The sequence below is a fragment of the Myotis brandtii genome, unplaced genomic scaffold (assembly GCF_000412655.1).
Source record: "Myotis brandtii unplaced genomic scaffold, ASM41265v1 scaffold350, whole genome shotgun sequence".
In the NCBI taxonomy this organism is placed as follows: domain Eukaryota; kingdom Metazoa; phylum Chordata; class Mammalia; order Chiroptera; family Vespertilionidae; genus Myotis; species Myotis brandtii.
The window spans coordinates 1,918,082-1,929,558 of NW_005363468.1; the positions used below are offsets into that span (position 1 = coordinate 1,918,082).

General features: G+C 39.0%; 1 protein-coding gene across 1 annotated transcript; it reads left to right on the forward strand.

The window, feature by feature from the left end:
* The first annotated feature begins 2,660 nt into the window (after positions 1-2,660).
* Positions 2,661-3,238, forward strand: LOC102254308 (mitochondrial import inner membrane translocase subunit Tim8 A). The gene has a single exon (XM_005871635.2). It carries the CDS (start codon positions 2,661-2,663, stop codon positions 3,096-3,098), a length of 438 nt encoding a protein of 145 aa, XP_005871697.1. The 3' UTR covers positions 3,099-3,238.
* The last annotated feature ends 8,239 nt before the right edge of the window (positions 3,239-11,477 follow it).

Genomic DNA, 11,477 nt, shown 5'->3' on the forward strand with positions numbered 1-11,477 from the left:
ATGGGGGGGGGGAGGGGACATAAGTAATATTTTCAACAACAAAGATTTAATTTAAAAATGAAATATATTAACTCATTTAAAAAAGCAATATAGTGTTGGTGCAGCCTCAGATGGATAGGCCAGTGGAATAAAACATAAGAGACAGATAATACATATGAAAAAATAATATAGATAAAACTACAAATAATAGTAAAGGAAATAATTTGTCAATAGATGGTTTTGTGTTAACCTGCTCACTATTTTGGGAAAATAAAACTGAACACCTGCATAAAACCACATAAAGGTTTGAAGGTGGACTCCAGTTGAAATAAAGCTCTAAATGTAAAACTAACAATGTAGTTTTGTAAAATTGTCATTCATGTAGCTTTTATTGTTTTAGAAGAGATGCAGGAGAGTCTTGGTAATCTAAAGGAAATAAAGGGCCTCTCAACTTTTCAAATACACAACCACTTAGGCAAAATATAATGATTAATTTGATTATATCAAAATTCAAGATTTCCATGGATGAACCTTGAGGACCCTAAACTAAGTGAAATAAGCCAGTCACAAAAAGACAAATGCCATATGATTACACTTATATGAAGACCAAAGTCAGAGAGTGAGAAAGTAGAATGGTTCTTCCAGGAGCTGGGAAGAAGGGAGAATTGAGAACTGTTGTTTAATGAGTAAAGAGTTTCCATTTTGCAAGATGAAAAGAGTTCTGAAAACTGGTTGCACAACAGTGAGAATATATTTAACACTACTGAACTGCACACCTAAAAATGGTTAACATGGTAAATACTATACATAGTATGCCATATTTTTTAAATAGAGTTTCTGTTCAGTTAACAGAAAGATAAGTAGTTTCTGTTTATGTTATGACATGTTACGGAATGAGAGAAAACATTTGTGATATCAAACGCTTAAGAGAGGCAAATATCAAAATTGCATGAGAAGTTTCCATTCCAGGAGTTTGGGAGTTGCCACTCCATCCTAACAAGTAAACGAGGAGTTTCCATTCCAGCACGTGAGGAGTTTCCATTCCAGCACGTAAGGAGTTTGGGAGTTGCCACTCCATCCTAACAAGTAAAAAGCTAAACAAGCTGAAAAAGCAACAACTCTCCCTAGAACTATAAGAAAAGTGAGGTCACAGGGCAAACCGCTACTCCCCAGATTAGAAAGACAGACAGGCAAATACAGAGAATCACTGTTCCCAGAGCAGATTCCCACAAGTGGGAACCCCCACAGGAACCACTGCCAGGACAGGAAAACCTGAGCTGTAACTGACGAATTTCCGGAGGCTCGGTGTGCACTTGTGTGTGAGATAAAAATTCCAGGGGGGTTTCAAGTGTGTGCGTTTTTCCTCCAGGGGCTCAACCAGATGCTCACAAGGAAGATGAGAAGAAAATTACCACCAACCCCCCATGCTGCTAGCAAGCGGAGGAGAAAATGGGGCGTTTTTGGTTTTTTTTGCAATACGCCAGAGCATTCTGCTCTTTCTAACAAAGCCTGCCCTCAGGAGAAACTATTTCGTCAGAGCAAAATAATGCATAAGGGTTTTGTCAGAGCCTAAGCAACCTCGGGAAAGGCGGAAAACTCAACTCCAGCCCCCTCCGGGCACTTGTGAAGTTCATAGGCAAGGATCACAGGCTCACTAAAAGGCTGAGACCTAACCCTAGGACAACAGAGCGAGCCTCCCCTCCCTCCACACCTCACCACCACGTCTCCAAAAGCCGCCTTACTGCCGTTTCTTTTACCCAGAACATCATGTCCTGCTTTCAACAACAACAAAAAATTAGAAGGCATATCAAAAGGCAACATATGCAGTTTGAAGAGACAGAAGAACCCCACTCATCCTTGGCAGGGTGTTGATATGAACAGATCTTGAATGTAAAACAGCTGTGATTAATATGCCGAGGGCTCCGATGGGGGGGGGGGTGGAATAGGTAACACCAGGAAAAATTACAAGACTATAAAAAAGGCAAACAACAACAACAGTTTAAAGAGACAGAGAAAGCATCAAAGCCAGACACAGGCATGGCAGGGATGTTGGAATTATCAGAATAGGAATTTTAAAATAACAATCATGATTAATTGTTATTAATGCCTAACGATTCAAATGGATAAAGGAGAGCGCATGCAAAAAGAGATGGGTGATTTAAGCAGAGAGATGAACATTCTAAGAAAGAACTAAAAAGAAGAGATAGAGATAAAAAGCACTGTAACAGAAAGGAAGGGTGACTTTGATGGGCTTATTGGTAGAGTGGACACAGCTGAGGCGAGAAACTAGGCACTTGAGGATGTCTCATTAGAAACATCCAAAATTAAAAAGTAGAGAGGGAAAATTTTTTGAAAAAAGTACAAAACAGCATATTTAGAACAAATACGAAAAGTGTGACATATGAGAATACCAGAAGGAGAAAGAGAGAAAGGAACAGAAGAACTATTCGAAACAATAATGACTGAGACTTTCCCCCAAATTGACATCAACATTAAACCACGGATTCATGAAGCTCAAAAATAAAAATGGCTCAAAAAAGAAAAGAAGCCTACACCTAATCGTATTGTTTTCAAGCTTCAGAAAATCAAGATAAATAAAGAATCATAAAAAAAAAATTAGAGAGGAAAAAAGCTTTACCAATAGAGGAGATATAAGAATTTCATTTGACTTCTCAGAAATCATGCATCAAGAAGAGAGTGGACTGAAATACTTAGAGTGTTCCAAGAACAAAAACACACCTAGAATTCTGCACACTAACAGTCCGTCGTGGAGACACATGAAGGTCGGTGAGTTGGTGCGGAATTCCTCTCGGAGCGCCTGGCCAGGCTGGGAGGATTCCTCTTGGAATTCCTCCGCTGCGGGTCTGGGCTCCGTGGCCCCGCAGCTGCAGCATTTCATCCAGGTGGAGACTCAGAAGCAGCGCTTCCAGCAGCTGGTGCACCAGAGGACGGAACTTTGTTGGGAGAAGTGCTTGGACAAGCCTGGGCCAGAGTTGAACGGCCGGGCTGAAGCCTGTTTTGTGAACTGCGTTGAACGCTTCATTGATACAAGCCAATTCATCTTGAATCGCCTTGAACAGAAATCCAAGTCAGTCTTCTCAGAAAGCCTTTCCGACTGATTTCAGCATTACCTTTTTGGAAAAGGAAAGTAGTTCAAGAATGGTTGAAGAAAAGGCTATAGGGAGATTGGCTCCCACCCCTGGCACTCTTGGAGCATCTGGTCATCTGAGAATGAACAAAGACCAATATCTTTGTGTGTTTGGGGTTTAAGGGTTTAAGGGTCATATATGTATTTGGCTTTTTTTTAAATGTTAATCTTGTGAAAGCAATTGGCAAATGAATGGAAAACTTTCCTAGATACATATTACTGTATGTGGGACTATGTTTTTCTGAACGTCTCATTAACTGCTTCCTATCATTTGGATAGTGGAACTGCTCTTTGTAATTTGATAGTGGAACCAAATAGATAAAATCTGTCATTTGTGTGAATTGGTTTCAGATGCCTAGGGACACTGATACACATCTTGGTGTCTCTGAGAAAGGGTGGCAATGGGAGAAGAGTTATTTGGTACTTAACTAGTGTTTGACCATCAGTGCTGGGGAAAAAAAATCTATGGAATATTCATACAATACAGTTCAGCTTTCTAAATTTTTTCCCTTCCTTATGCTGTGATTTACTTAAGTCTCTATATAAAGTATGGTCTTGGGGTAATACAGGCAGCCTGAGTATCTAGAAGCCTTTAATTATAAAGGAATCTAGCCAGTGAGCATAATTCTCATTATTAAGGTGCCACGAGGAAGAATTTAACTTACCTTGTATATCAGGATCAAAGAAATTCAAAAATGGGCCTAAATAAGTTGTAAAGATTTAGACCTGTCAAAAACTAACAGCAGTTTCAGGTAGAGATGCATGCCTAATGTTAATAAGTATAGATTCCATTTATTACATTCTCTTGATTATTAAAATAAAAGCTTCTACAAGATTCCAAAAAAGAAGTGAGGGAGAATAAAGACTTTCTCAGCAAACAGAAATTGTAGGAATTGGTTGCCAGTAAACCTGCCTTGCAAGAAATGTTAAAAGAAGTACTTTAGAGAAAAGTAAAATAATATAGATCAGAAACTCTAATCTACATAAAGAAAGGAAGAGCTTTGGAGAATGAGTAAGTGAAGGTGAAATAAAAAGGTTTACTTTTATTGTTCTTTATTAATCTAACACATAGTAGTTTGGTCAAAATAATAACAAGAATAGATTCAATTATGTAGGCTCATGTATGAATATATATATGTAACCATATATAAGGTTATAGCATATATATATAACTCATTATATGTATGGTTATCTATTAGTAAAATGAATGGCAGTAATGATACAAGGGACAGGAGAGAGGAATTAGTATTATTCTGTTGTTATAAGGTACTTGCGCTATCCATGTAGCAATATAATGTTATATGAAATTATACTTAGATTAGATGTAAATGTATATTGCAAACTCTAAGGAAACCACTACAAAAAAAGTTTTTTTAAATAGAATTAAAATTGATATGTTATGAAAGAAAAGTAAATGGAATCATACAAAATGCTCATTTAAAAGCAGAAAAGGCAGAAAAAGTGTAGAAGACAAAAATAGAGGTGGTCTAGCAGAGTTCACATTTGGTCATTGTCCTGGTACAGATGATGTATGGAAAGTGTATTCATACAGTATCTAGCACATATTAAAGTAATAATAATAATTTGCATCTAATTTCCTGCTGTACTTAAGTTGTTCCCACTGTATGTATGGGTGTGTTTGTGTTCATCAACATAAGAAAAAAATCTCCTCATTTGAGTCAGCATCTCTTTGTGCATTAAAATCAGAACTCTCTCACCCCACTCACTATCCTGCAGTGGTCTGAGTATCATTTCTGATATGCTTACTCAAAATTATTGTTCTTACCACCTGATTAACACCTCATAAAAAATAAAATGCTCTCTCTACAGATTGCTATTTGCACATTCCATCTTCAAAACATTTTTTCTAAATATATTACTTCCTCTATAGTATTTATCTATCAGTATTCACTCACTTATTTTTTCATTTAACAGTATTAACTGAAGGCCTTTTCTATGCATCCATACTGCACACTGAGAAAAGAGTGAACAACATGCAGTCTCTGCTTTCTAGGAGTTTATTTCTTACATGAAGAGCAGAGAAGTAAAAGGGCAATTTTAATCCTGTGCTAAGGGCTACCAAAGGATTAATAGAGAGAGAGAGAGAAACTTGGGGGGAAAAACCACTTGACTCAGTCTGAGAATGTCAGGGTAGATTTCACAGAGGAACTAACACTTGATGAGATGCCTGGAGACCAAGTGGAAATTAGACACAGGAGAGCAGAGAACATCAGGCACATCGGAGGGTGCAGCACTGTGCTGCAGACCGCAGGAGGGGGAGCATGTGACTTACTGAAGAAAACGAAGCAGGTTCTGTGCAGCTGGAGCCCATGAGGCCGATTGGTGGGAGGAAACAGCAGAGTAGAACACAGGAACCAGACATACAGCAATAATGATCATTTCTCTAAACACTTTGCCTAAAATAGTAGTCTATGGATCAATCACTCCAGTTAAATTTTTAAATTGATTGGAGTCACTCATGCATCAACAAATATTTCTTTGGAATCTATTCCTTTCCCTGCACTTTGCTTAGTCCCCCAGAATACAATGGAGAATATGTCAAAAGCACTGCCCTCGTCAAGTTTACATTCTAATGAAGGAGATAGGCAATAAGCAAGTCAATGCATAAATACATTTTATGTATGTTTATTGTTTCCATAAGGGAAATAAGCAAGGCACTGTAGCAGTGATGAAAAGGGTAAGGAGCCTTTTAGAGAGAGTGTCCAGAGAAGGCCTCTCTCAGGAGAAAACATTTCAGCCAAGTCCTCAGTGATGAGGAACCAGTCATGTAAATATCCAGGGAAGAGCAACATAGACAATGAAAAGGTCCGCGCCATACTAAAGAGCCAGGTGTCTTCCTGGAACCAAAAGATGGCCAGGATGACTGGGACGTGGGCACGACAGAGAGAGTGGCATGAAATGAGGATGGCCAAAAAAAGTGGAGTCAAGTCATTCAAGACCTTGCGAGCCACTTTGGAATTTATTCTAAAGGCAAAAGGACTCATCCAGAGGGTGTTTTTAATTATTCATTCAAGTATCTATTGAGCAGGTAGGAAGATACAAAGGTGATTAAAACATGGTGAGGCAAATGCACCAATAGTAGAAAGCAAAAGATAAGGTTCACTGAATCACAGCAGTTCAAAGAAAGTGCTTTAGAAGATCAAGAGTGAGCCCATCCATAGTGTTTTAAGCAAAGAAGTGGCATGATCTGTTTTCTATCTTAAGATAACTTTTTCTGAGAAATTATTGAATGCCTATTATTGAATGCATACAGTTAGTGGTCAAAAAATATTTGTTGAATGAGTGAATGGATGAATGAAAACTTTATCTGTTCTTCATTCTATAAACTGAAACTTTCCACTAACTGTCAGGGCTTCTTTGTTTGTTTTTAAATTCTCACATGAGGATATTTTTCCATTGATTTTTAGAGAGAGTGGAAGCAAGAGGGAAAGACAGAGAGTAACATCGATGTGCGAGAAACACATTGATTGGTTTGGTTGCCTCCTGCAAGAGTCCTGACCTGGGCCCAGGCCGGGGAGGAGCCTGCAGCTGAGGTACATGCCCTTGTCAAGAATCAAACCCAGGATCTTTCAGTCTGCAGGCTGATGCTCTATCCACTGAGCCAAAACGGTTAGGGCTAATTGTCAGTTTTTAAGGAAGCTGTAAGATGTGCTTCAAAATAACAAGGATGAAAACCAAGACAGAAAAAGACATGAGGTCCAGGAACAGTGAAAAGGAATGCCAGGGCACTATGTGGCCAGCAGACCAGATTCACCCCTTTGAGACAAAAGGATAGTAGGCTCCAGAAGGGAGCCTTCAAAGAAAGAAATGCTACTGATAATTAGGCTTGACCATATCGTATTCATTGAGCATTTTAAAAATATAATAATAATAATACAGAATACTGAAGCATATCCATATGAAAAATGCAAGTATTAACATTAACTCTAAGGAAAAAAGAAAAGAAAAAGGAATATCAGAGTAAACCAATTGGCTCAACGGGAAAAAAGCCAGGCATAATTTAAGCACTGGCTACTAATTCAATCACATATATCCTATATAATAAAAAGGTAATATGCAAATTGACTGAACGGCAGAACGACTGTTCGCTATGACGAACACTGACCATCAGGGGACAGACATTCAATGCAGAATTGCCCCCTGGTGGTCAGTGCACTCCCACAGGGGGAACACCGCTCAGCCACAAGCCGGGCCGATGACTGGCAAGCACAGTGGCGGTGGCAGGAGCCTCTCCCTCCTTCGCAGCAGCCCTAAGGATGTCTGACAGTGGGCCTAAGCCATCAGTCAGACATCCCCTGAGGGCTCCTGGACTGCGAGAGGGCACAGGTGAGCTGAGTCGCCCCCCTGAGTGCACGAATTTCGTGCACTGAGCCTCTAGTTGGAAATAAAGATCCTTATACAACATTTGAGGTGGTTAATATTATTTTAAGTGAACTCACAATATTTTAAAATGAATATTGTAAACCCTAATGCAAGCATTAAAAGATTCTTTAAAATATTTTATTTTAAATACATAGTTCAACAATATGTAAAATAGAAAAATAGTCTAGGTAGAGATTTCTTTCAACTTAATTATGAATAAGTAAATGAAGTTACATATTCAATATCTTCCACAAAATCATCATCTTCACAGCAAGAATTGACATATTTAGCAATATCATCATCACTAATAAAAGCAGACTTAGAACTGGACACTGCAGAAGGAGCGCAATAGTGCTCCAGGCACTTTTGGCGAAAGACAGGAGGAGCACGATCACGCTCCCCGGCACTCTAGGGGTTAAAAGGCTAAGTGACCATCCGACCGTCTGACTGGTAGCTATGACACGCAATGACCACCAGAGGGCAGGAGCTGTCAAGCTGTGGTGACTTTGCAGTGGTGGTTCTCGGGTAATGCACTCCAGAACCAGAGAGGAGGGAGCCCAATTCTGGGGTGCATCACCTGAGAACTGCCCTCTCACAATCCAGGACCCCTTGGGGGATGTCGGAGAGCCAGTTTTGGCCCAATCCCCGCAGCCCAGGCTGAGGAACTCCACCTGCCAGAGGAACCCTGCTCACTCCGCAGATGCCCTTTGAGCCACAGCACCGCCCCAGGTGCGGCCGGCCAGTGAGTGACCGTGGGAGGTTGGCTCCAGGGCATGTCTGGCCTGTCTTGCTCAGTCCCTCCCCGCCAGCCACCTTATAATTAATTTCCTTTCAATGTTCACAAATCCGTGCACCATGGCACTAGTATATAAATAGTTGCTTCTGGGAAGCAAGACTAAGAGGGGGAAGCGGCAAGACAAGGCCTGGTGTCTCTCTTATTGTGTGACATTTTGAAAAGCATGTTCATCTGTTAGTTTTTCATGTCACTTCTCCAGCCTTGCTGTCTTGCTCCTTCCCTATCTCTTGCCACCACACTGTGGCTCCAGGCCTGTCCCCTTAGCACCTGTGTCCCTTTTTCCAGGCCCAGTTCTAGAAGTAATACTATAGAAAAACTGATCAAGATGTTTACTTATTTATTCAACTTTAGGTCCCTAGCTAATCAAAATGGCTCCAAGTTCCCTTTACTTATTCACAGGGTGTCTATGTCTGTAGCATGTCTTGATTATTTGCATATCCTATAGGCCTATCATTATTACTCTTTATTCATTTTTCTCCCCTAAAGACTAAAAGTACTGTGTAAGGATGTTAAGTACCTCTACAGTAGTGTTTCTCAACCTGTGGGTTGTGACCCCTTTGGGGGTCGAACGACCCCTTCACAGGGGTCGCCTAAATACATCCTGCATATCAGATATTTATATTATGATTCATAACAGTAGCAAAATTACAGTTATGAAGTAGCAATGAAAATAATTTTATGGTTGGGGGTCACCACAACATGAGGAACTGTATTAAAGGGTCACGGCATTAGGAAGGTTGAGAACCACTGCTCTACAGAATTTCTCCCTTTAACTGATCTGAAAGAAATTTCTTTATTTAAATGTTTTTTCCAATTACAGTTTACATTATTTTGTATTAGTTGCAGGTATACAGCAAAAATGGTTAGACTCAGTGATACAGAGAACAGACTGATGGTTACCAGAGGGAGGAGCTTGGGGAACTAGTGATAAAGTTGAAGGTATTGATAAGTACAGATTGGTAATTACAAAACAGTCACAGGGATGTATAGTACAGCATAGGAAATAATAGGTCAATAATATTGTAATACTATGTATGGTACCAGTTGGGTACTGGAAATATCAGAAGGAACACTTTGAAAAAATATTTTTAATCTAAAAGAAGTTTTTGTACACAGATAAAGAGGAAACGTGTCCATTATCACATTGCATGTTCACTATTTTGTACCATTAGTCTCCCAGTAGCAATTATTTCCAATCTATTTTAGCCCTATTAAAGAACGAAGTTTATGTACAGTTATCTTTTAATTTGAGGATTTTATAGGTAAATTTAATTTGGCATTAGTGGTTTGCCAAATAAAGTTGAATATTCCCACATCACCTCACAGGTGCTATTCTTACTATATCAGTGTACTATCTAATGTGTAAACATGCAGTCATCAATTTCTTTTGTATAATCAAGGTTATGGCATTTGGGGTATATTTATGGAATTGTAATTAACACAGCTAATGAATTGAACACTGGAGCCAAGGACACCATTAGAAGAAGCTAATAAAAGACCAACAAAAAGTAATTATCTTTCAAAACAGGGACACTTGGATCATTGCTATTTTTCAAATATGTGACTATGTAATATACCGTAATTTTTAGTGTATAAGATGCCCTCATGTATAAGACACCCCCCATTTTTCCAACCCAACATTAAGAAGTCAATATTTTAAACATAAAACAGAACACATTTTTATTTAGTAATTCCCGCAGGCCTCTGTTGCATCACTGCTCTCTTCTTCATCACTATTAGTTCCAGACATATCAATTTCTTCAACTCCTATTGTATCACTGCTGTATTCTGTGTCACTGTCTATATATGTGAGATCATCCTCATAAACTGGTGGCATTTTCTGAGCTAACTTTGTGTTCTCATGGCCAACCCTTCTCTCCTCATGAAATTAAAGCACCATTTTGCCTTTACTGTAAAATCATTTATGTTCATTTCTCTTGCAAACATTCTTGCCTGACATTGAATAAGCTTGGTTGACACACATAAGCCACTCTGGCACTGCTTCATAATTCAAGTCTTAAGCCTCTGCTCCAAGTTTGCCCATTTTGCGGGTTTTCCTCTTAAGGCCTTCTTCTTGTCTGGCATCTTAAGCAGTTGTTCCTCCTGTTTTCTCCACGGTCTGATCATACACTCAGTGGGAGGAGGTCCAAATTGTCTCTCTGCAGCTCTGTTTCCATGCTCTTTTGCATAGCTAATTCATTCAGTTTGAATTTTGCAGAATAAGACAATCGCTTACCAGTATTTATCTTTTTTTATTTTTTGACATCCTTATGGGCTCAGAACGCTCCGGTCCCTGTTGCATCTGGACACTCTCCACCTCCACCTCCACCTCCAATTATGGCATCAGCTGATGTCAGTAACAATAAGGCTTGTGATTGAAGGAAGCCTGTTTGACAAGGTATGGGCAGCTACACACCCACATGGCTCCCTCCTCAGCTGACTTCCATGTATAAGACGCCCCTCGATTTTCAGTCTAACAATTTTAGAAAACAAAAAAAGCATCTTATACATGGAAAAATACAGGAGCATATAGAAATAATGATTCCCTGAATTAGTGACTAGAAAGTTGATATATCACATTCTGTTAGTTGACACTTTATAATAAAACCAGGGGCACTTACGTTCTATAGCACAACTAACATTGGCTGTCAGCATTATAACTGGGGCTATACCAGACCCTACAGTGCCTTCTGAATCATTGAAGGTACCATGGCATTCACATTATATTACAGTTTAGTAATCAACTGAATGTTATTTCATTCTGATCCTCTGTTCAAAGGCCAGGACTTGAACCAGAAAGAGAATATTAATGAAGTTTCTCATAGACATCTATTCTTCCCATTGTTTAAAAGAGAATACAAAATTGTGTCCTTCTAGCTATATACAGTTTGCAGATATATATTGTGTTTGGTCTTTATAGTATTGGTATATACATATACTCTTTTTATAAAAATGAAATGTTTGTCAAAATTTACAAGTCAGGTTACTTCAAATAGAACTTCAGATTTGTGGAATCTCTTGGGAAAACATATAATATCTGACAACACTGTGTCCAAATTCCCACGTGGAATCAATAGGCAGGAATTGAGTAACGTCACTATCTTTAAAAAGAGCACATATATTTTTTAATTGATATTTTTAGAGAGAGAGAGAGATAGAGGGAAAGGGAAA

Excerpts from the sequence above, each read along its gene's own strand:
- LOC102254308 (XM_005871635.2), top strand. The coding sequence starts at position 2,661 with ATGCATCAAGAAGAGAGTGGACTGAAATACTTAGAGTGTTCCAAGAAC.